Source organism: Kalmanozyma brasiliensis (genome assembly GCF_000497045.1).
Source record: "Kalmanozyma brasiliensis GHG001 unplaced genomic scaffold PSEUBRA_SCAF21, whole genome shotgun sequence".
NCBI lineage: Eukaryota > Fungi > Basidiomycota > Ustilaginomycetes > Ustilaginales > Kalmanozyma > Kalmanozyma brasiliensis.
The window spans coordinates 431,234-454,618 of NW_015961961.1; the positions used below are offsets into that span (position 1 = coordinate 431,234).

General features: G+C 57.9%; 9 protein-coding genes across 9 annotated transcripts; 4 read left to right on the forward strand and 5 right to left on the reverse strand.

Moving 5' to 3' along the window:
* Positions 1 to 232: 232 nt before the first annotated feature.
* PSEUBRA_003413 (General substrate transporter) lies at positions 233 to 1,885 on the reverse strand (the record flags this gene model as incomplete). Its single annotated transcript, XM_016436551.1, has 2 exons — positions 233 to 1,734; positions 1,810 to 1,885. 2 exons carry the CDS (start codon positions 1,883 to 1,885, stop codon positions 233 to 235), a joined length of 1,578 nt encoding a protein of 525 aa, XP_016292228.1.
* Positions 1,886 to 3,662: 1,777 nt separating this feature from the next.
* PSEUBRA_003414 (Alpha-L-arabinofuranosidase, C-terminal) lies at positions 3,663 to 5,384 on the forward strand (the record flags this gene model as incomplete). Its single annotated transcript, XM_016436517.1, has 1 exon — positions 3,663 to 5,384. The coding sequence occupies one exon, from the start codon at positions 3,663 to 3,665 to the stop codon at positions 5,382 to 5,384; it is 1,722 nt and encodes a 573-aa protein (XP_016292229.1).
* A 109-nt stretch (positions 5,385 to 5,493) lies between these two features.
* Positions 5,494 to 10,152, reverse strand: PSEUBRA_003415 (Helicase-associated domain protein; the record flags this gene model as incomplete). Its single annotated transcript, XM_016436540.1, has 1 exon — positions 5,494 to 10,152. One exon carries the CDS (start codon positions 10,150 to 10,152, stop codon positions 5,494 to 5,496), a length of 4,659 nt encoding a protein of 1,552 aa, XP_016292230.1.
* Positions 10,153 to 10,881: 729 nt separating this feature from the next.
* PSEUBRA_003416 (Homocysteine S-methyltransferase) lies at positions 10,882 to 12,231 on the reverse strand (the record flags this gene model as incomplete). The annotated part of the gene is made up of 1 exon (XM_016436547.1): positions 10,882 to 12,231. The coding sequence occupies one exon, from the start codon at positions 12,229 to 12,231 to the stop codon at positions 10,882 to 10,884; it is 1,350 nt and encodes a 449-aa protein (XP_016292231.1).
* Positions 12,232 to 12,749: 518 nt separating this feature from the next.
* PSEUBRA_003417 (uncharacterized protein) lies at positions 12,750 to 14,624 on the forward strand (the record flags this gene model as incomplete). The annotated part of the gene is made up of 1 exon (XM_016436508.1): positions 12,750 to 14,624. One exon carries the CDS (start codon positions 12,750 to 12,752, stop codon positions 14,622 to 14,624), a length of 1,875 nt encoding a protein of 624 aa, XP_016292232.1.
* An 884-nt stretch (positions 14,625 to 15,508) lies between these two features.
* Positions 15,509 to 16,153, forward strand: PSEUBRA_003418 (Cell wall galactomannoprotein; the record flags this gene model as incomplete). The annotated part of the gene is made up of 1 exon (XM_016436529.1): positions 15,509 to 16,153. One exon carries the CDS (start codon positions 15,509 to 15,511, stop codon positions 16,151 to 16,153), a length of 645 nt encoding a protein of 214 aa, XP_016292233.1.
* Positions 16,154 to 16,756: 603 nt separating this feature from the next.
* On the reverse strand, positions 16,757 to 18,007 carry PSEUBRA_003419 (uncharacterized protein; the record flags this gene model as incomplete). Its single annotated transcript, XM_016436546.1, has 1 exon — positions 16,757 to 18,007. One exon carries the CDS (start codon positions 18,005 to 18,007, stop codon positions 16,757 to 16,759), a length of 1,251 nt encoding a protein of 416 aa, XP_016292234.1.
* A 1,053-nt stretch (positions 18,008 to 19,060) lies between these two features.
* Positions 19,061 to 20,542, reverse strand: PSEUBRA_003420 (Endonuclease/exonuclease/phosphatase; the record flags this gene model as incomplete). Its single annotated transcript, XM_016436559.1, has 2 exons — positions 19,061 to 19,507; positions 19,817 to 20,542. 2 exons carry the CDS (start codon positions 20,540 to 20,542, stop codon positions 19,061 to 19,063), a joined length of 1,173 nt encoding a protein of 390 aa, XP_016292235.1.
* Positions 20,543 to 20,850: 308 nt separating this feature from the next.
* PSEUBRA_003421 (uncharacterized protein) lies at positions 20,851 to 21,810 on the forward strand (the record flags this gene model as incomplete). Its single annotated transcript, XM_016436519.1, has 1 exon — positions 20,851 to 21,810. One exon carries the CDS (start codon positions 20,851 to 20,853, stop codon positions 21,808 to 21,810), a length of 960 nt encoding a protein of 319 aa, XP_016292236.1.
* Positions 21,811 to 23,385: the final 1,575 nt, after the last annotated feature.

The following is a 23,385-nucleotide window of genomic DNA, read 5'->3' on the forward strand; positions in this document are numbered from 1 at the left end:
CCAACAGCAAGTCGGACGGCTGAACTCGTTTCCGACATCCAACAGGTATCGTGTGCATGTTTCTTGCGGTCGGAAGCGTTCACCAGGAATGCTCACACGGAGACAGGTACAGACAGGACCAACAAAGGTATCATGATCAAGTACATTGCGATTCGTGACAACAAAAGGCTAAAAGAGAACAGGACGTGTCGGTAAAGCGAGCAAAGACGATATGGAATCAAGAAGAATTTGCTTAATGCTTCTCGAGATCGTGGCTGTGGTTGCTCGTCTTCATGCCATCGATTTTGTCGTCGGTGCTTGAGGTCTCGTAAATGTCGGGCTGGGCGCCTTGAACATGCACAACACCACGACGAAGCTCCTCCTCGCGCTCCTTGGTGTTGATGCTGGTGTTGTGGAAGGCGACGATCCAGGGCGTGTTCTCCATGAACTCGTCCATCTCCTCGAGCGTTCGACCTTTGGTCTCGGGCAGGATCAACCAGAAGGTCAAGGCGTTGCTGAAACCGCCGACGGCAAAGAGGATGTAGTACTTCCAGCCGACGCTCTCGAGCGCCTTGGGCGTGACCTGGCCAATCATAAAGTTGGCGATCCAGCAACTCATGCTGGTGAGAGCGGTTCCCTTGGCTCGGATGTTGGTGTTGAGCAGCTCGACCGGTACCGCCCACGAAAGCGGACCGATACCGGCGCTGAAGAAAAAGTTAAAGATCCAGATCATGGCGATGAAGGCTCCACCGGCGGCCGAGGAGAAGCGCGGGCTGTCGGCAGGGTAAATGGCCTGCAGCGCCGTGGCGACCGCAAAACAAGCACCCGCCATGGCGTTGCACACAATCAACGGCCATCGACGACCCAGCTTGTCGACAAACAACACGCATGCTCCCTCGCCAGCCAGCGCGATGATCGAGTTGATGCTCTGCAGCAGGAAGATGCGGTTGTTCGAGTAGCCAAACGCACCAAAGATCTCCGGTGCGTAGTACTGAATCGCAGCCACACCCGTCATCTGGACCGAGAACTGAAGAATGACGCCGATGGCCACCTTGCGAATGTTCTGCGAGCTGTTGAAGATCTCACCCCAACCACTGGCGGTGCCCTTCTCGACGGCGAGCTGCGCCTTGATCTCGGCCAGCTCGGCGCGGACAAAGACGTCGGAGGTGTCCCCACGAGCGTGGAGACGAGCGAGAGAGCGAAGCGCCTCCTCCTCGCGACCCTTGGACATGAGCCATCGCGGCGACTCGGGGAAGAGCATGATGAGGAACGCGAGCGGCACGGCAGGCGCAATCTGAAGACCGAGAGGGAATCGCCACTCGAACACGGTGTTGTGGTGGTGCAGGTTGGTTCCGTAGACGACGAAGCTGGCAATGAGCGCACCGATGCCGAGGAAGAATTGCTGAAGCGTCGTGAGCCTTCCTCGAATCGAGGGATGCGCGATCTCGGATTGGTAGAGCGGTGCAAGCATGGAAAGCATTCCAATGCCGACGCCGGCGAAAAAGCGGCCTGCCATCATCATGCCCTGGTTCTGAGCAGCGGTCTGCAAGACACCGCCGAGGATGAAGACGATGGCACCGACCATGATGGCGAAACGCCGCGAGAAGGAATCGGCGATAAGCGAGGCAGGGATGCATCCTACGAGCGCACCGAGCAGCATGGAGCTGACGATGAAACCAATGTAGTCGGAACTGGGGTTCTTGGTGACGCGGAGGAAGTCCGGTGCGACAATGACACCGGCAATGACACCAAGATCTGTCGGAGCGAAAACATGCGAGTGTCAGTGGATCGTGAGGCGATGCGATGAAGAATGTGAATAGGAAAGCTTACCATAACCGAAGAGAATGGAGCCGAGGGCTGCAAAGCAGCCGCAAAGCCATGTGTACAGCTTAGGAGGGAGCGCCATGATGGGACGGAGAGTATGGCTGGAGGAATTGGGTGAAGGGTGGTTGGGGGACAGCCGGAAACGAGAAGCGCGAAGTTGTGGGGGATTATATGGTCATTCGATGTCGTACATGCTCACGAAGTCTCTTATTGCTCAAACGTGGGGGCCCGCAACGACCACATGGTGCAGATGCGGGGGACGATGGGGCTGACGAGGAGGAGAAGGAGGTGCGTGGACGCGAGCGACTCAGGAACAGCAGGCGTGCATCGTCAAGCGGTCGGAGAACCTCAGCTCAGTTGCAAAGCCACAGCGGCACATGTGGTCTCAGAGTGATTGAAGATGCGCGACCAATGGCAACCTCAAAGGCAAGGTGATACCCGAGGAGCGAGGACAATAGACTCGCCACTCGAGCTAACTTACCGAAGCGGGGCAGCTGGCGAGTCGTGACCGGAGAGTATTTCTGCTGTCTCTTTCCGCGCTCGCTCAAGTTGACACTCCGACTGACAGATTGCCGAAAACTGGTTTAAGCGGTCGAACCGCCGCTTGCACAGACGACGAGCCGATACCATGGCACCTCTCTCACCAGCCAACCATCGTCGCTGTTAGCAAGACAGATCGCCTTGACGCGATGAGCGAGCGATAGTTAAGGCTGACAAGGTCTGAAACCGGCGCGAGAATTCGCTGGCAGCAGCAGAGGCAGAACTTGCCCCGGAGACCTCTCTGAACAGTGTCGCGCGGGGAGATTCGTTGGAAGCGAGCTGCTGGCCTGCACGAGCGGGATGCCAACCTCAACGGAGAGATTTGCGAGGACAGGACTGACCGCTTTCTCACTCCGATCCGGTAATTTGTCCATCCCCGGCTATACCGGTTGCTTTTGATTGCCCATGTTCCGGTTCGATCCCACCTTGTGAGACCCTTAAGCTAGCTCTTCCACATGCTCATTGCTCGGCAATCTCTCACTTCTTGTTTGGGCATGCTTCATCGTGCCATCATGTGATGGCCTCGTGGCATCGCAAAGCACATCCTGAGTCGGAGCGTGACTCTTTCATCGAATCCTTCTTACGACATCGTGCCACCGAGGTCAGCCCTTCAGCCCTTCGCTTGCGGTGCATCGCTCGGCTATCTCGTCATATAGCAGCTCCTTTTCCGAACCAGCACACTGCTATGAGCGATCGCTAGGTCGGTCTCGTACCTGACGGAGGATCACCGCAAGCGAGTCTACTAGTAGTGGTTCCTGCAGCACACATGTCATCCCAGACATGCTCCGAGGGTCAGTCTCGCTCGGTCGATGTTCGCCGACGCCGACGATCAGACCTCCTTGCCAAGAGCCGCAGCCAGAACTTAGTCGGTCCATGCTAAGGCTCGCGCGTTGTTTCAATGTCAAAGCGTCTCAGCCAGCTGCCTTAAACCCCCTCTTCGGCAATCTTGATGACGACCGAATACGAAGAACAATAGAGCACCTCCTCGGACGAGAGATCTCCGAAACAGAGTTTGCCGAGCCGACCGATGGCCATGAGACTTCGGTGAATTTGCAGCCAAGTAAGGGTTCTCGCTTGCTTGCTCGTGTTGTTCTCGAAGACCCTTCTTAGCCTTGTTGGACCGCGGGGCTCCCATGGGTGCATCCTTGTCCTTCGGCGGCCCCTGCTTGTCCATCTCCCCACCCGCGAAGCCTTGCGTGTCGACGTGGGCGACGCTCAGGCCTTGGAAGAGCTCGTGCATCCTTCTTAATACCCATCGCACTCTAACTTCCCTTCCTTTCATCCATCTCCTCCCACGACAGTGAGCTCTCAAATCCGATATGGCTGGTGTCAACCCGTACGCTGCGGGCTCGGACTCGCCCGCCTCGCTGCGAAAGGACAGCTTCCAGCACCCGGCGCAGCTCACCAGCGAGCTCCTCCGCATTCATCCACACTCGCTCACCCACCCGCGAACCACGCCCTTGATCAGCGACAAACTCTACTCTGGCTTCGTCGAGCACCTCGGCCGCGGGATCTACGGTGGAATTGTTGATGACCCCAAGAGGCCCAGTCCAGCGTCCATCCTCGAGAAGCAAGACAAGGGCGATGATCGCACCAAGGGTCGTTTGGCGTGGCGCAAGGATGTCGCCAAGATCCTCTCCAGCGATGGCGAGCTCGAGATGCCCATCCTTCGCTGGCCGGGTGGTAACTTTGTTTCAAATTACCATTGGCAAGATGGCATCGGACCCATCTCGCAACGGCCGAAGCGAGTCGAGCTGGCTTGGCTGTCGACCGAGACGAACCACTTTGGTACGGACGAGTTCATCGACTACTGCCGCGAACTCAAGGTGGAGCCCTACTTCTGCATCAACATGGGGACAGGAACGTACGAGGAGGCGCTCGCGTGGCTCGAATACTGCAACGGTACCGGTGACACCTACTGGGCCAACCTTCGACGCAAGAACACGGGTCGTGACGAGCCGCACAACGTCAAACTCTGGGGCCTTGGCAACGAGATGCACGGTCCGTGGCAAGTCGGTTTTCTCAATGCCACCGACTACACCAAGATGGCCAAACGGTGGGCGCACGGTATGAAGCTCGTCGATCCATCCATCAAGCTCGTCTCGTGCGGCAACCAGGGCAATTCGGAATGGGATCGTGAGGTTCTCAACGGTCTCATCGGCGTAGTCGACTACCACTCGATCCATCTCTACTCGATGCTGGGTCACGAACACTACAGCACGCTCTCCGGGTTTGAGTATGAGAAAAACGTCTTTGGCCCTGCCGCGGCGGAGAGAGGGATTGAGATCTGCGCCTCGCTCATCGACCTGGCCAAGATCGACAAGGCGTCTTCGTTGCTGGACTGGAACAATCGCGATCAGAAGGTTGCCGCGCGCGACATCAAGATCTGCTACGACGAGTGGAACGTTTGGGACGAAGTGAAAGCGCCTGGATCTCAAGGGCTGGAACAGGCCTACGACTACACGGATATGATCGGCGTCGTTGCATGGCTCAACATCCTCGTTCGCAAATCGAAGGATGTCGGCATCGCATGCATCGCACAGAGCGTCAACGTCATTTCGCCCCTCATGACCAGTTCCGATGGTCTGCTGTTTCAGACTACCTATTGGCCCCTCCGTCTGTTTGCGCGGTACATGAAGAACGGTCGACTGCTCAATCTCGGTTTCACCCCCGACGCCTACGAGGGCCCGACGTACCCAGAGTGGATCCAACACCTCTCCAAACCGGCATACGTGGATTGCGTCGCCGTGCTCGTCCAGGACCAAGGCGGCAAGAAGGCCAGCATCCGACTCAGCGTACTCAACAGACACCCGACGGCAGACTGGAACGGCGAGATTCACTTCGACGGTTTCAGGATCGACAACGTCGAATCGCACGTGCTGTACCACGACGATCTGTTGGCCAAGAACACCTTCGAGCAACCCAACGTCGTCGTTCCCCAGGTCACAAAGTTCAGCGGCAAGGAGTGGACAAAGCAAGCTCCGCAGCCCGTACGAAAGCACTCGTGGTCCTTCTTCATCTTTGACGGCACTGTTCTGTAGCACCGGCACGGTCACCCAATCTCAGTCACACTGCAAAGAAGCACTAGAAGCAATTAAAATACGAAATGACAGTGCGAGTCGAGACGATCGACTCATCTATGAACCATGATCAGCCGGCGAGACCATCGCGTTCGAGCACCTGCCCGATCACACCCAGCACGTCTCTGCAGCCTGGCGCGGCAAACATGTCCTGCGGTTCGTCGATGGCGTGGTCGAGCACGGCGTCCAACAATCGTCTCAACTGGGCGCAAAGCACGCCGATCCTCGCATTGGCGCGCAACCTCACCCAGTTCTCCTCCTTATCTCCGCCGCCGGTCTGGTTCGTCCCAATCCCGATGCCGCCTGCAAAATGATTGATCTTGAGCTTGCCACCGAACAGCAGTAGGCCGAAGAGGGGCACCTCGGTGGCATCGCGCAGGTAGACCTTCGAGTCCGTTGCGGCGCCCGTCGAGCTCTTGGCAAAACTGGTGAGGTACGACGAATCAAACCCTTTGCAGCTGAAGAGCGTCGAGGAGGGATGCAAGAAGACTCGACCGTTGCGGTCAAAGTAGCGCACCTGACGCGCTTCCGCCTCGCGCTGCACCGTTCCGCTCGACGACTGGTCAAACTTAGCGGAAGGCAGATCGATGCGCACCACCGAAGGCCACAGCCCTGCCATGACGATCGATCGTAGGATTCCCGTGTGGTGCGCGTTCCGGTCGTACTCCGAGTCGTCGTAGATGCCAAACGGACTGTAGTGGTTGGCGACGAAGCCCATCTCTTGCAGATGCGATAGCAGGTCCAGTCGGTTCGTCTGGATATCCCTCAGCGTCGATTGCGAGATAAAGTGGCTCTCGCACCAATTTCGGATCTCGCCGTTGGGTGTACGATCGGCGCGCATCGTCTGCCACTGCTCAAAGGCGGCTGCGTCGGCCAGGAGGTCGCTTTTGCAACCGGCGATGGCAAAGCTGGCTCGTGCCTTGCTCACCTCGTCCCGCTTCTCGAAGGGGGCCGAAAACAGCGGCTTGCACGACATGATGCTCGCCACGGTCAGCATGGGCCCCAAGCAGCCAAAGATGGTGCCCATAATCAACAGCTTGGCTAGTCGCAAATCCAACGGCAGCTGCGCCAGGTGCTTACCCAACGACGTCAATCTGCTCTTGTATCCTCTGTCGGCTCGGAGCGCCCCGGCCTCGATGAGGTTGCTCAGCGCCGCATCCATCGACGCCAGACTCGGCGGATCCAACGCCTTGTTCAGGTACTCCTTCACATCCTCGTCCTCGCGCATCGACTTGACTTCCAGGAAAAGCGACTCCAGCGGCACGCGTCGCATCTCGGGCGTCTGCTGCGCCGCCATCTTCTTTTCGTCGACGAACCGCGTGTAGAGGCGGAAGCACTCTCCGGCGCGAACACGACCCGCACGTCCACGTCGCTGCTTGCATGCAGCGCGAGAGGCCCAGCATTCGACCAGCCGCGTGAGGCCGCTTTCCGGCTCAAAGCGCGTTTCCTTGACCCGACCCGTGTCGACGACGTATGAGACATCCGGGATCGTGATCGACGTCTCGGCGACGTTGGTGGACACGACGATCTTGCGGTGACCCGATCGGACGGGTTGGAACACGCGTCGCTGCTCGTCCGGCGACAGGTTGGCATGCAGCGGTAGGAGGTCCACCTTGCTCTGCCCACGCAACGTTGTCGAGATCGCATCGATCGCTTGTCGAATCTCGCCGACACCGGGACAGAAGACCAGGATGGCACCTCCGACGCTGGCGTCTGCGGCCCCACTGAGCTCCTCGTTCTCGGCCCTTTCCACTACGTAGCGCACCACGGCGCCGATCAGCTCGTAGCTGATCCGACCTCCCGAACGCGACACGCTCTCGACCGCACGCATCGTCTCGTCGTCCACCTTCTGCGCCTGCAGGTGGGTGCGCAGCTGACCCATCTCCTCCTCGATCTGCTTCCCACCACGTGCGCCGTATCGGAACTCGTTGCCCGAAGGCTGAAATCCGCTATCACGCACAATGTCCTCCAGATAGTAGTCCTCCACAGGGAAGGTGCGGCCTGGAATCGAAATGCACGGTGCTCGACCAAAGTAGCTCGCAAACGTCTCCTGGTTGATCGTGGCACTCATCAGCACGACCTTGATTTGGTGGTTGCGCTTGAGGAGCTCGCGCAGTTCGAGCAGGAGAAAGTCGGAATCGACGTTGCGTTCGTGGACTTCGTCGACGACGACGTGCGAGATGCCCTTAAGATCGGCATCTCCGCCGGCGCCGAGTCGTCGCAGCAGCACACCAGTCGTGGTGAAGAGCAACCTGCATTCCCGAGAAGCGCGACGCTCACCACGGATGGCGTAGCCGACCAAGCTTCCAGAGGCTACGGGCTTCTTCTTGCCATCCAGGTCTTCGCCTCGTTCGACGGCGACCCGCGATGCGACACCGATGGCGCTGACGCGCCGCGGCTGGGTGACGACGATGTTGCACTCGCTGCCGCTGCCCGCCTCGATCGCTTGATCCAGAATGAACTGTGGCACCTGCGTCGTCTTTCCGCATCCCGTCTCACCAGCGATGATCACCACGCGGTTGGTGCGGATGAGCTCGAGGATTTCGCCAGCAGCAGATGCGGCAGGCAACGAGTTGCGGATGCTCGCCATCTTGGAGAAGCTCGGCGAGGAGTGCAGCTGCTGTTGCTGGCGTTGAAGGTGAGCGTCGACCTGAGCATCGCGACGAAGCGGTCGGCCTCCTCCGGCTCGGCGCTTGTGGGTGGTGTTGCGGTGACCGGTGGGCGTCGCAGCGCGAGACGGGTCGGGTGTCCCCTCGACGCTGGGGTTGTGCTCGGTGGCGACGAGGTGCTGCATCACGCTATTGAGCAGAGGTGGGTCGTCGACCACTTTAGACCATGTGCTTTCGAGCTCCTCTACGATGCTCAACAGCACCCCTCCGTCGCCCACCTCGATGGCGTCGAACCAGTCTGGCCGCTTGTTTTCTCCTTCAAAGGCACGAAGCAGGTGCTGCGTGAGTGCGAGCTTGAGATACGACGGCAACGTCTTTGATACCACGCAGAAGGCCGGTATTGCCATAGCGTCCGCCTTTTCGCGAGCCAACGGATAGAGTGCGTACGGATGCGAAGAGATGCGCAGACGGACATCCTCCTTGCCACCCACGGAGGTGCCTGGTCCAGCGATGGTGATGTCGTAGTCGTGCGGTCCGAGTCGTTCGTGATCTGAAGGAACGACGACGCGGTCCTCGCCCAGAACCGCTTCGACGGCCATGCGTTCGTCCGCGCGCTTCGACTCGATCTCCTCCTTGTCCTCGTCGTGGATCTCGACAGGAAAGGAGAGGACAGCATCGAGAATGGCGTTCGATGTCCATGGGTCCTCGGTCTGTTCGGCTGCATCCCAGCCGGCCATCTGTCGCAGCAGCATCTCTAACGCCAAGCCTTCTCTTGCCGCCCTTGGCAGGTCGACCGATTGCGATCGCTCTGCGGCCGCAATGCGTTTAAAGACCGCTTGGACCGTCTTCCTAGGGAAACCAGCCTGGTTGGAGAGCTTGTCGATCGCCCAGCCGAGAGCGAGCGCGTCGCCGCCGGCACCCGCCTTGGAAGCGGTAATGAAGCTTTCCGAAGACGTGCTGGGCTTGAATCTGGTCGGCAGGTCCTCTTCGGGGGTGTAGAGCATGAGATACTCGAGTGCGGCTTCGCGATCAGCCAGCGTCGCAGCAGATGCAAGCATAGGATCGGTGAGCGACGATGCACCAGAGGAAGAAGGGTTGGCGAGGGCGGTGCGTGCCGATGTGAGCCAGGAGATAGCGCTTCTCGCATGTCCACGTCGAAAGCCGTACGATGTGAGCTCCTTCTCGAGGGCGGCCGCGTCGACCTTGGGCGTTGAACTTCCAGCTTCAGGGTCCTGATCCTCTTCGATCAGATCGAGCGGCGCAGTGCTGGCAGAGGGAAAGATGCTCATGGCGCGACGAATGGTGGCCTCGATCTTTTCTCGCAAGGCGCTAGCAAGTCGGACCTCTTTGGCCTCTTGCCATGCTTTGCTGAGTGGCTTGCCGACACCGTTAAGCTTTCCGTTGACGATGCCGACCTCGCCTCTGTTGGCGGCATCGGCAGCTGCCTGCCTGTCTGACTCCTTCTTGGCCTTTTCTGCTTCTCGTTTGGCGGCGGCTTCGAAAGGGTCGTTCTCCCACATCCAATCCTGATGACTTGGTGCGGTCTTCTTGTAGGCTTCCATCTTGACCCAGTATTCTCTCGGCCCCGGTGGAAGCGCGAGGTTGAGTGAGAGGTGGTTGAAGATGCGAAAGAGGGCGTAGGTTGCGCCCCAGTGCTTGGCCTCGAGACTGGACTGGCATTCGAGTCGGAGTCCAGGTTCTTTTGGCTCGAAGATGACTGTGAATGGGTTGGAAGCATCTTTCTTGTTGACTTTCTTGAGCGTGACGGCACAGCTGTAACCTTCTTTGTGTCTGCGTGGCTCGACGATGGGCTTCTCCCAACCTGGCAGCTTGTTGACTCGTTCGTAGAGCATGTTGAGCGGCGTCTTGCTCCCGGGTGGGAAGAGCATCTCTCGCTGTGACGGGCCGGCAGTACCTGCCGATGGCGCCGAAGAGGGACCTCCTGATGCGTTGTCGGGTGCCGCATCTTTGGTCTTCTGTGCTTGAAGCTCCTTGCCGGCTTTGGTGTAGGAGGGAGGTGGTTTGGGACCTCCACCTTTGACCCAGTCTGGGAGGGGCGATGCCTTGGACGAGGTGGTGCCGCTCGACTTGATGGCTGGGTTCTTCTTCCTGGGGGCCATCTCGCGACGTCCTTGGGTCGCCTCGACCAGATCCGAGGAAGAGCGTGAGTCGAGAGGATGGTGGACAGATTCGTCGTCGTTTGCTGCGCCATTTCAATTCTTCTCGCACACCTCGAAAAAATCCAACTCGGAATTCGGATCGTCATCGACGCACCATCAGCCTCAGACGATCGTCATATGCTCTGTCACTTGACACTTGACGAGTGTCTTTCACATCTTGCAGCAGACTAAGACCGAACGCTTGAACGGACAGGATCGTCTAGAAGTCGTCACGATCATAGAAGTAAGGACAAAGCGACCTATTGGCGCCACCTTGACCAGGTCCAATATTTTTGTGGACGCGACCGCGCGGTAACTTTGCTCCACAAAGTAACACACCTGAAGCGGTATCCAGCGGTCACCACATGATCCAAGCACTGCGTAATGCCTTTGTACGGGGTACGAGTGCTGAGCTGCAGGCCAACTTCTGACAATGGACGGTGACAAGTTGGCTCGTTTCGGGTTGGTCGCTGCCATGTTTCAGAATGCTACTCTATCTCGGTCAAGGCAAGGTGCGATGCTGGTCAAAAGACGTATTCAGAGTGCAATTAAATGAAGCCTATCACGGCCGCTTGTTGTTGACTGAACGCTCATCCTTGCTCCGCCACACCGCTCTGCCAAAGCAGCAATGACTTTGTTGGTCGTTACGCGTGACTGAAAGGGACTTGGATTTCAATCGCACCCTCGAAGCTAACTCGAGCGGCACTGGCAGAGGGCGCGAATCTCGTCTGTGCCACTCTTGCAGCAACCACCTACAAAGACGCCCCTCCAGACATCTGGCAGGTTGGCATCGCTTGCCGAGGTGATGCTTTTGGCCAGCTTCATCAAATTTGATGCCCACGACGCTGCCGAATTATCGCCGCCCAGGTCACCTGCATTGGACGGTGTAAGCCAGATCTTTCGCACAGCGTCGTACACGAGTCCTCCGTCTGGATAGAGGAAGAGCAGTGGCTTGTGCAGTCCCGCCGCGTTCCTTCTGCTTTCGAGATTCATTCCGCCTTGGCTAGCGGGCCGATTGAGTGTCGCGAGCGAGGCCGACATGCGATGTGTTAGCTTGGGCAGCAGGTAGGGCTTGGTGCAGTTGATGCCGATGCCGCTGATGGGCCAAAGCGAATCCTGACCTTGCACCTGTGTATCGGTGACGATCTGAACTAGCCAGTTCATCTCCTCTTGTACAGCTCCTTCCTCGTCGGCTGCGTCGTCGTCGTCGTCCGCATCGTCCTCCTGGCTCATGTCAATATCGCCTTGCTGATCGACAGCAGAGCTGAGCTTGAGAGGGGGCCAAGGCAGACGTCGGTCATCTGGAAAAGCCATGCTGATGTACACCGGCTTCCTGTCCAATGACCTGCCCTGCTGTTGGTGCGCTCTCGCAATGTTCTCCAATGCCATTCGGAAGGCGAGCGCCTCGTCGGCTCGCGGCACCGTCTCGAGCGCCAAAACTCCGACGTCCTGCCAGCTGGGCTGCGCGATGAACGCCTCAATACGTCTCTGGTGAAAAGCGGCCATCTGCTCGAGCGAAGGCTGCTGCTCTCGTTGTGGGTCGGACTCGGGGAGGAAGGTAGGTCGATAGTCGCCAGTGTACTCTGCTCCGTTGCTGAGCATGGCGCCGTAAGGACCCAAGCTGAGGCTGATGATGGGTTGCGGTGTTGAGGTTGATGCTGCCGCGCTGCCATCATTGTAAGAGTGGACTGCTTGACACGCCAAGTCGACCGCCTTTGACATGAGATGAGACGCGGAAGGCTGATCGTAATTGGCCCTTGCAAAGGACTCGAGCGAGGCTTGATAGGTGGCAGTGCCGATGATACCTGCGCCAGCTTGTAGATAGTGGAGATGCGCATCAAAGATGCCCTTTTGTCCTTTCCCGTTGCTCACATCCGGCTCTTTTTCGTCGAGCAACCGTGCGCTCCACAGCGGACCTTTGGAGAGATCAAAGTTGAGGCCATCCTCGAGGTAGGTGGCCAGTCCACCGTCCAAGATGCCGATGCGAGATGAGTCGAGGAGCGCTTCGAGGGCGCCATGATCGATGGGAGCGGCGGTCATTGTACAATTCGTCACTGCGCTGGTGTCGAGATGGTGATCAAGTAGGAAGAAAGGCTCGCACAGACAAATTTCTTCCTCCGCACGAGGATCAGCCGCCAATTCTTCCGCGCTATCTTATCGCTAATAAGCCAGCATTGACCAATGCAAATGACGATCTCACATCTCAAAACAAATGCACGGGGCACGGTCGAGAGTGTTCCGAACGAGAATTAAAGCTCAACTCTGCTCATTCGCCACTGTTTGCCGTCGTTCCTCCTCAACTGTCCCGTCTGTCTGTTCTACCGTGCCGTCGGCAACTCTCATCTGCATGCACGCCGTCGACCCTTCCACGAGGCCCGCATCTTCCTCTCTCTGTTCCACTGGATACGCGAGATTAGAGGTCCAGTCCTCCAATCAGACGACTGGGCCACTCCAAGCAAGCTCCTCCTGGAGCTGCCTCCGTTCCTCCCCTTCCTTCCACCACCTCGACACATCGTTCCCGTCGAGACGGCCAACACAGACGGCAACGATCGCCCAACATGCTCGTCCCTCTGCTCGTCTCGTCGATAGCAGCCGGTCTGCTCTCCGTCACCACCTACTTTCCTTACAAGAACCACCTCAAGCTTCACGGTGACACCCTCGACAAGGCGGCTCTCTCTTCGAACCATCTGCTCAACATCGAAAATTGCTATCCCATCTCAACACGGTTGCCACACGAGCCAGCTGCGTCTGTCGAGCCTCAGTTCTGCGAGGATGTCGTTCTGGATCAACGCTCCGGTATGGCGTATCTCAGCTGCGACCCCACCAGGCTGACCTGGGATGCTCGCGCAGGCATCTACGAGGACGGCAGCGACAAGCTCGCCTCGGAGTACGGCACGCCCGCTATCTGGGCCTGGGACACACACAAACGCGGTCTCGCTCGCAAGCTCTACATCTCGCTCCCGCCCCCCGAGTATCCCATCCAGCCACCCGCCGATTTGCGCTCCACCTTTCACCCGCTCGGCATCGCAGTCACTGCATCGCACCCTTACTTTGTCGAAGAGGTGGATGAGGGGGTCGAGCCTCGACCGCCGCCGCCTGCGAACCTGGTCATTGTCGCCAACAAGCCCTACGCCGATCGCCCCGGTGTGGTCGACATCTTTGTCCACGATCTCGACAAGATCGGTCGCAAGGACCATGCGACGCTGCGCTGGCTCAAGCGCGTCGAGGGCGAGGCACTCACCGGCACCCACGTCGATATGGATACACCCTTCAAAGTGGACCCTTTCCGCATCGCCGTCTTCGAAGAGCAGTACTCGCAGCCCTTCGACCGCGACTACCCAGAGCCGCAGCATGTCCGGGACAATCCCGACCACCTGGCCGGATTCCATGATGACGATGTTGCGGGCAAGGCGTTGCGTTCTATCCGCATCCCCAGCTTCTTCGTCACCTCCCTCCCCGATCGAAGCGGTTCATCTGTGGCCAAAGGGCGATCTTCGCTCTTCTCAGCCGTCTGGCAGCCCGTCGCCTCGCTTTTGTCTTCGCACTACTCGCTCAGCAGCGACCCAACCACGCGAAAGGTCTTCCTCCACCATTCGTCGATCAACAAGACGCTGTCCGTTCGACTCGACGGTACCGACCCGGAGCAATGGGAAGGGTTCCCACCGCTCCTCCAGACTTGGAACGGAGGAGGCAAGGCCGCTGGCGCCAACTCGTCCGCTACCGCGCTCTACATCCCTTCGCTCGGGGCGGATTCGGCCAAGGTGCAAGAGTGGGAGCAGCATTGGGTCCGAGGTATCGCAGGTGGTATTCGGGATCACAACGTCCTCCACAAATCCACCACCTCCGATGGGCAGCCGAACAACCTGCTGCGCATTTACAAGACGTATACGCCTTCGTTCGTGCAGTTCTTTGCGGCCGAGCACGAGATGCCGGTGAGGGCGATGGTGGTGGATCCGCATGGACGAACGTGGACTGCTGGCAACCCGTCCACTCGTGCGGTCGAAGACTGGCTCGCCTTCCAGCGCGATGAACGGAGGAGACGCTTGGGACTTCCTGTCTCGAGCGGGACGTTGTCCAGTTCAGATCGACCCCCAAGACCAGCGGGTAGGATCGATCAGACCACCTACGTCTTCCGTCACTTTGGTAGCGTCGTCGCCCACCCTTGGGAGTCGGACAAGCTCAAACTCAAGAAGCAAAAAGGCGTCTTCCTGCGTAAAGAGTTTCATACGTTTAATGTGTTCAAGAGTCCGCAGGAGACCAAGGCCGAGAGCGAGAGTAGAAGTGAGGAGGAGGAGCGAAAACGTGGATTCTTGCCCACCGTACCGACAGGGTTGGCGGTGGATATTAAGCGCAAACTGCTGTATGTTGCGGGTGCGTATGAGGAGCGCGGTGTGGCTATCTGCAAGCTTCCCGAGGACTGGATCGAGGCGTAGATATATCGAATAGACCACCATATGAAATGCCCAGAGAGTCGTGAAGGACCCTCGCCGGCGGGGGCCAATGGCAGATCGAGATCATGAACGTCGCCTCCGCCAGGGTCGTGCCAATCTAGTGCGTCCATAATCTCATCGGAGAGGAACGTGCGAGACCGAAGCAGATTGATGCTGCGTCTCCTGTCAGCCAAGGGATCAGAACGATTGGATGAATATGCAGCGAAAGGGGCCGTACAACAGGAATCTGCGTCTCTTTCACTCGTCTTGCACTCGCTCCTTCGTCGCTTCCCCTCGCACGCGCCCTTCGCTGTTGCCCGCTCCCCTTGCGTTCGTTGCGCCGACGTCCGAATCACAATCACATTTCGAAGATCCATGCTCGGGATCTAGCATGCAGGCTATGATTTCTTGGCGGGAGGCTCATGCGCAATGAGCGTCACTCCGTTCAGGCGGAGCTTACCTGTCGCAGAAGTCCTGAACACGAAGCGTTTGCTCAAAGATGCTCTGACTGTCGAGGTCAGAGGGCGTCTCGAGGGGCAAGGTTGCACTCTAGCTGCTTCAGATGGGAGCGATCCGATCCTCGCCACGTCTATTCTCATTTGTGCAGGCGAGGCGATCTTCGCTGCGGCTTTGAGGGTCGTCCTGTAGAGGGAAATTGGCTGTAGCAGACGCTCTGAGTCCACAGTCTGTTGACCAAGCCTCCTCTTGCCTGTTGCAGACAGCAATGTTCGCGAACGATGCTACCAACTCAAAGCTATAAGAGAGCGGCCATTTGGGAATAGAGAAGACCTTTCCTCACCAAATCATCCTCAAGCCTCACTTACAAACACAGCCTCCTCGCTCTCCAATCCATCTCAGCTTTGACAGCCCAATCTTTCAACCTCAAGATGCAGTTCACCGCCACCATCTCTACCTCGCTCCTCGTCATCGTGCTGGCCACGATGGCCTCGGCCTCTACGATCGTCGATGTCAAGCGAGACATCATCACGATCGATGCCTCGATCGTCAACCTGTACCAACACCTGCAGGCGCCCAGTCCGAACGCGTTCACCGCCTTTGCTGCGCACCAAGCGTCAAACCATCTCATTGCCGACATCCGCGCTGGCTCCACGTGCATCTCGCAACTCACCGAGAAACCTACGGATGCCGATGCCAAGTTGATGCTCACCACCCTGGGCAAGACGGAGACCAAGGCCAAGGCGGTGGTCAACAAGATGATCGCTTACTACCCCAAGGTCACCGAGATGGGTGGACTCAAGATGGCCACGAACACGGTGCTGGAGCTGCAGAGCCAGGTGAAAACCTTTAGCGAGCAACTGGTCAGGTTGGCGCCAATGGAGGAGATGGGCGCCGCAAAGCAGTTGGGCGCACGATTCAATGCCGATCTTACTCTGTGCGCCGATGTGTACACCGGCAAGACCAGCCCAGAGGCCGCCGCAAAGTCCAACGGTGGATTGGCGTACAACACCGAAGCTGGCACTACCAATGTGGCTGATCAGGCCACGACCGACGCCACTGCTCAACAGGCTTAGAGGTGATTGGCGAGACAATGCGATGAGTAGCTTCCCATAACGCCAGTCGTTGATCACCTCCCTTTGCTGGTAGGACCACACCTTCCTGTTTAGCATCGTCGAGGATCTCATCTCGCCCTCATCCTCCTCGTATCCATTCCCGTAGTCACTCAATCCGAACTTTACCCTTTCTTCATCATCATCGTCGTCGTCTGTGGGTCCAGTGCCGGCGAGTTCACAGCCAGCCGGACCTGAGACACGCTTGGGCTTGGAACCTCGATGCATATGCGAGCCTCGTACGCCTCAAGGGACGATTCAGCCCCATATGGACAGCACTTCAGACATGGCAATCTACAGCAGGTTGCAACCTACGCCAACGTGCCGGACTGAGTAGTAGGTGAGTTGATTGCCAACTCACATCCTGCTTGTTTGAAGCAGGAACAGACAGCACGAAAAATGCGGTCACAAAAAATGTTTCGACAAGCGGGCTGCACCTCACGAGCAAGAAGATTTCAATGACACACGCCCAAACCAGCGGATGAGAATCGGGGCTCGTTATGGCAAGACTATGTACAGTGGAAGACGAAAGGGTTTGAGGGGTATAGGAGCTCGAGAGTGTCTCGCCTAGTTGGGGGTGAAGAGCAACTGGTAGTCGGTCATGCCGCTGGGGTTGACGATGACAGGCTGGCTTCCGTTACCGGCGGCGAGGGTCCAACCGAACTCTGGCTTGTTCTCGCTCTTGGTGGAACCGAGGTAGTGCACCTCGTAGCCACGGGCATCCTTCTTGAGGCGGAAGAAGTTGGGCAGCTGAGCCTTGCCGTCGCCGGTCAAGCACTGGTAGGTGCTCTCCAGGATGTAGTTGTTGACATTGCCGTTGTCGGTCGGGATTTGACGGCTGAAGCAGGCGGTACCGTTGTATGCCGCGGACTGAAAGTGACCATAGTAGTCGCCATCGGTCGAGGTGTATCCCATGTAGTCCGAGCTGCACTGGTAGAAGTTGAACGTCGGGTTGCCGTTGGCGTTGATGAGGGGCGATTTGGCATAGGGGAAATTCGAAGGGAAGTCGGTGGTGACGCTCTGGGTGGCACCCGTCTTGGTGTTGACCAGCTCCATGTTGCCGCTCTTGACCAGCTTGCAAGCGGGAGATGTCGGGGCCGGCTTGGTGGTAGGCTTGTACTGATCACCCAGCTGACCGATCAGCTGGTGCGCCCGATCGCCCGTCTGCGCGTTGCTCGGCTGGAAACTGTTGAACAGCCACTTGTCGTTGGGACGCGACTGATACTCGGTCTGCAGGCTCCAGTGCGAGTGTCCACCCGCTCCAAACGTCTCGTGCTCCTGAGGTCCCGCCTTCTTGCCCAAGAACACGGCCGAGTAGAAGTAGGTAAACGTATCCAGCTGGAACTGGAAGTGCTGAGCAGCCTTGACACCACCGTGCGCGGCATCACCGCTGAAATCACACGGCTCCATCTTGACATACGAGTTGGGACTCTTGATGTGTTGGACACTAACACACTGACCGTCGGGCCCACGGATGTGACCCTGGTAGGTGGAGATGGCTCCCTTACCCTCAGGGTACTGATCAGGAGTGTACTGGCACTGGATGAACTCAAACATGGTCTGATTCTCGTACGTGGGCGTCTTGGACACGGCAATCTGGTTGTCGTTGTTTGCGTCGATGGTGAGGTAGTAGGCGGGTGGAGCATTGCTGTAGATAGGGATGCTCGTCGAGTTGAAGCCGAGGGCACCCTTGCCGAGGATCTTGCAGTTGGCACGCCTGGGCGACAGGGCAGAGGGAGCAGCGGCAACAGCTGGGATCAGCGCGATGGCGGCGGCGGCAGCAGCGGCCGAAGCAGCGAGGGTAGACTTGAAAGGCATTCTTGTGGATGGCGAAGCGTCTTGTGGAAGGGTGGGTCGATGAGGATAAGAGGGGGAAAGTCGAGGGCGAATCCAGACGCCTTATATGCTGTTCAGTTGGCTCGTTGGCCGTGGATGTCGGTTCGCTGTACGTACTTTGATGCTACTTGCGTTTTGGATCTCAGACAGGGTCACATGAGGTACATTCGACGCAGGGCGGGAAGGACGGTTCCATCTCGATGCGGCACGGGCGCGAAACAGGTCGGAGTGAGTTGAGAGAAGAGGACGCACAGCGGTCGGCTGCAGAGAGTGTTGTTGATGCCGCCGGATCCCCGGGGACGAGGATCGCCGACGGTACCCCAGGCCAAGGACGAGCTTTGAGCGGAAGAATAGTACCAACGGAAGCACAGACTAGGAACGGATGCACGGAAGCCTCTCTTACGCGCGTGTTTTGGCTGTGTCGAGCCATCCTGTAGCGTTCTCGTGGCAAGGTGTACGTTTGATGCTTTGTCGATCCCACTATTGTTGCCCGTGGCGGAGTTTGAAAGGAAAAACGTTTTCGCCGCCGCTTCACACCGAGCCGACGACTCGGTTGCTCGGAGACCGAAGAATAATTCGGCGACGGATTTCCTACGACGACTCCGAGGGTCGCCTTATGTGCGGGGTCGCGAAGGCAAAGGGCAGAGGGGACAGCAGCGTCGGGCATCTCGCTTAGCTTGCTCGTTGATCGTGGATCGTCGCCCTGCAGCAGTCATCTGATTAAGCTGTCTCGCTCCTCAAGGGCTTCTGTTTCGCTGGTCGGGATTTCATCGCTCGCTTGACCTTAGCCGATTCGGAGAAGGAGCGTCGTCGTCGAACAAGGGTCTCTATTTCATGGCTCCGCCGGAAGCTCTGCGGGAACGTGCGTGTTCAGCGGCGGCAACTCGACCTGAGCACGAGCAGGTGCTGTCCGCCCGCTCCGGGGTCAAGTGACTCCGATGCGAGCCAGTGGCACCGCATTACGGCAATGCACTTTGCCCTCATTCGTCGTCGGTGATGCTGACATATTCGAAATGATTCGATTGAGCCCGATGCCTACAGCGGCCCTTGAACGTCGCAGTAGATCGGAACGTGATCACTGGCACCGTAACACTCGTGCCTGATTTCGCAGGCGAGTGCTTTGCTGGCGATGCGTTCCGAGAGGATGAACGAATCGAGTCTCCAGCCGATGCCCTTTGACCTGCAGAAGCCGCGCCATCCGTAGAACGTGTAATGGCCGATGGCATCCGGATGCTGCTGCCTCCATACATCGACGAGCGGCTTTGACGCAGGCGTCGCCTTGCCTTGGAGCAGCTCGCGGTGGGCGTCGCACTCTATGGCTGTATAGCCGGGGCTCTTGTTCCACTTCTTGGAGGCAGCTGCCAAATCGCGTTCGTCCTGGACCACGTTGATATCGCCGCACCAGATGACAGGCTTTTGCGCGTCGAGCTCGGCAAGATAGGTAGCAAAGGCGGCGTTCCAGGCTTGCTTGGTCGCCATGGTCTTTGCAGCCGAAGTCAAACAATGTTGGGGATGGTCAGTATGCGCTCTTGCGATCTGCACGAGAACAAGCTCGACACGGAGAGGACATGTGGCTGTCTTATCAGGCCCTTCGAGGTGAACATAGTCGGGTCAAAGACGGGACAAGCACCCGAAGAGATTATGAAGAGAGCTCTGCAAGCAGAGGGTTGCTATACGGGCCGCTCCAGGGATCTCCACCTGAGGAGTAGCGGAAGAGATCTTTTGAGATTGGGCGGCCCAATTGGAAGGGAAGGGGAGAGGAAAAGAAGAGAAAGTCGCAGTTCAACATACCTTGAGACCCTCGCCCGCATTGACGGCATACGTCCCCACGAGGAAGCTGTTCTCGAACTCGAGCGTGACGATGCGACCTTTTGTGTCCTGATCCTTGAGGCCGGGCAGCCCGTAGACGGCTTTGACAGGCTTGATCTTGGAGAGAATGGCAAGGCCGGCATATCCCTTCTGCTTGCCGATGCCCCAGTACTGATGCTTGTAGAGCTTGGTGAGAGCAGGGTGCATGGGCACATCGTTGACTTTGGTCTCTGAAAGCACCACGATGTCCGCATCTTCTGCCTCGAGGTAGCGCATCATGCCCTTTGGCTCACTCGACTTGAGACTGGTGATGTTCCACGATGTGATGCGAATCGCTCCTTCTGCTGAGGGACGAGAGTAGGAGAGAGAAGCCGGCATCTCTGTATTAGTGGGTAAGCTGGGATCCGCCGTGGTATCGTCCGACTTGGGCGCGCTCGGCGAGTCGGAGTCTGGGACGGCTTTCTTGCGCGACTTCTTGGCAGGAGCGGCTTCTGAGGTCTCGGCCGTGGTGGCGTTGTCCTGTGATGCTTCACTGACTACATTATTCGATGTAGCTGACGAGGCAGCTTTCCGTTTCGATGACGATTTGGCTGGTGATGATGGAGCTGATGTCGAGGTAGATGGAGCAGTTTGCTGAGTGTCTGCGACGGCGGCAGTGCGACTCGAAGCACGCCTTGCCGTTGTTCTTGTTGGTGTTGCTGCCGCCATGATGTTGAGTCTACGGAATTGAGTGAAGGTGAGCCTTCGCATCAGCTTTGCTTTCTCAGCGCAGCAGTTGTCGGGCAAGAGTGAGAGGATGAGGATGAGGATGAGGATAAGGATGAGGTTGAGGATGAGGTTGAGGATGAGGAAGCATTTCACATCGATCTCCACTTGAGACGGACTAGACCTAACAATGCTACTAAAATGTCCAAATCACGTGCATGTTGGAAGAAAGGGAAAATCTTGGCTGATCTTGTCGAGCATCCTCGAGTCCTACCACCATCAACTTCGACCATACCAACTTCAGTGCAGTCATGATCAGGCCCCTCGCAAGCACGCGACCTCTCGCGCGAGGTTTCGCGTCCAGTGCTCGCGCGCTCTCCGAGGCCGCATCGTCTTCTGCACCCGCACCAGCATCAGCAGCACCTCGCCCACGAACAACCAACCCATCGCAGCAGCGCTCCTCTCAAAGCGGCCAGCGCAACCGGGATCGACCTCCGCGAAGGGAAGGCAGTCAGAACAACATCCGAAACGGTGGCGGTGAGCGACGCGGCAAACGACTGCCATCGGTCTTCGACGCCGCCTCCTCCTCCAACGAGAGCCGAGCCGGTCGCGGATCCAACGTCAAGAGTCTCACTCAGGGTTCCAGGAAGATGCCTGCACCGCTGCCAAAGACCGACTGGAACAACCCGCTCTTCTCCAAACCCGGTTTTGAACGCTCGCTCGCATCTGCGCCCCGTCCTTCATCGATCTTCGTTCCCAGCCTCGCAGCCGCAGCACCTTCCGCATCAGCATCCGGAGGCAAGGGCAAGGGCAAAGCTGCTGCAGCGCCCGTCAAGTCGGCCAACGACAAGCTCAATCTGCCCGGCATCAAAACCGCCAACAGCGCGCTCAAGCTCCACCTTCGACCTGGAGCACGAAACATCCTCGGTCCGATGCACCACCCAACCGGAGTCGCCGCTGGCTTTTTGTCACAGAACCGAGTCGTGCTTCCACGATCGACGGATGTGAAGGCTTCGGATGATAAGTCGCTGGCAGCAGAGCTCAAAGCGGCTAGGATCGCCTTGCAGGATGAACAGATCGGAGGCTCGTACGACCGATTCCAGACGCAGTCGGTGCTCAAGGCAGCTGGCGTTCCCGTCGACAGCAAGGGTGCGTCGATCTCGGTCAAGGCAGTCCAGGATGCCGCACAAGCGCTCGCTGTCAACCCTGACGTTGCGCCAGAGGGCAAGCACTTTGTCACCAAAACCATCTCCGAACGATTGAGCGCTTGAGCTACGTTGGCGCTATGTATCCACTCCGAATGCAATGTCATCACTCGATGCGACACGGGCAGAAGAGAACGTTGCTCCCAGTCGCAAGCCAGAGACGAGATCGTGTGCAGTTGCATTTCGTCCTGCTCGTTGTCTGTTCAAGTCAACTGTCATGAATTGCAGAGGGTGGTCGCGATCGCACTGAAGCGGTCGGTTCAGAAGAATGGTGAGGGCAAGAAACGGACCAAACGCACAGTGGAGGCACGACGAGAAGGTTCTTGTGCGGCACGCACCGCCTGCAGCTGTTCGTGTCTTGCCATTCGTGCTGCGCCGTCTCGCACGCGCTGCTCGTCCTGCCTCCTCATGCCCTCCTCCCAGCTCGCGTAGAAGTGATTGAACTCGACCCCGTAGAGGTTCCTCCTTGTGCCTGACAGCCCCGTCGAGGTGTGTACAACTCGGTTGTCAGATCTGGGACTGCGATGTGAGCATCCTGTGCGACGACGAAAACTCACCGAAGCGCCCCATCCTCAGGGCGTACCTGTGAAACGCTGCAATGCCGTCCGTGGCCAGACCCATGGACGGCTCTCCATCTAGTCAGAGTGTGAGCGCCATGGAGCAATATAGGGCGGTATTTGGTTCAGACCGGTCTCACCATTTACTTGCTGCGCATATCCGTGTTCAATCCACGCCATGATATTGGCGGGCATTTCGATGTGCGGGGTGCCAGCGGACCAGATGAGCGCGTTATCCGGTAGGATGGCGCCGCTCACGCCAAACGCTTGCGAAAGAGCGACGAGGGCGATGAACAGAGGTCCTATCATCATCATTGTTGCGAGCATTCGAGGGTCGAGCAGACGATGGTGGGGGTGGTAGAGGAAGGAGTCTGGGATCTTGTGGGCGACAACCCCGATATTGGACGGTGCTCACTTTCGTACAGTGAAGCTGTTTGACGATGCGGCTGCTTGGTTGTCATGACAGTCACAGCCACCTTGACGTTGACATGTCAACCGATGTTGGAGTTCCACCCAGCTGTCATTTGACTTGCACGACGACAGACTTGCATAGCAACTTGTCGGACATCTGCGGACGTGTGACAGGAAAAGGTGCAGTAGAGATTGCCGAATGCTGTTGCTCTCGCTCAGGATCAGACAGTATGTCCATCACACCTTGCGCATCCCTTTAGCGATACCTCCTTGTTGGACTGGACAGTCTAGACTTTGCTTCCCCGTGCGATGCTGCTGCCCCTTCAACCGACGTGTCGTCATCCTGTTTGAAGTGAATCGAATTACCTTCAAAGACCCCAAGAGGGCGCAACAAGCTCGCAATGCAGGTTGCACACTCAATCGACGACACACCCGTGTCGTTCAGTCTAGACTTTTTGCGCTCCTACTCCGGGACTTCGACTTCAACGAACGTATCGCAAACCTGCTTCGCCTGGACGGGGCGCCCTTTCAGGGGCACTGTGAGGGCGCGACAGCTTCGCGATACATAGCTCGGATCCTCGTCAAGCATATAAGAGAGCTCTGACTGCTCAAGATGGTGCGAGACACATCAACAGTAATCTGCGAAGCCCAAGTGCATCCTCAGAATGCTCCC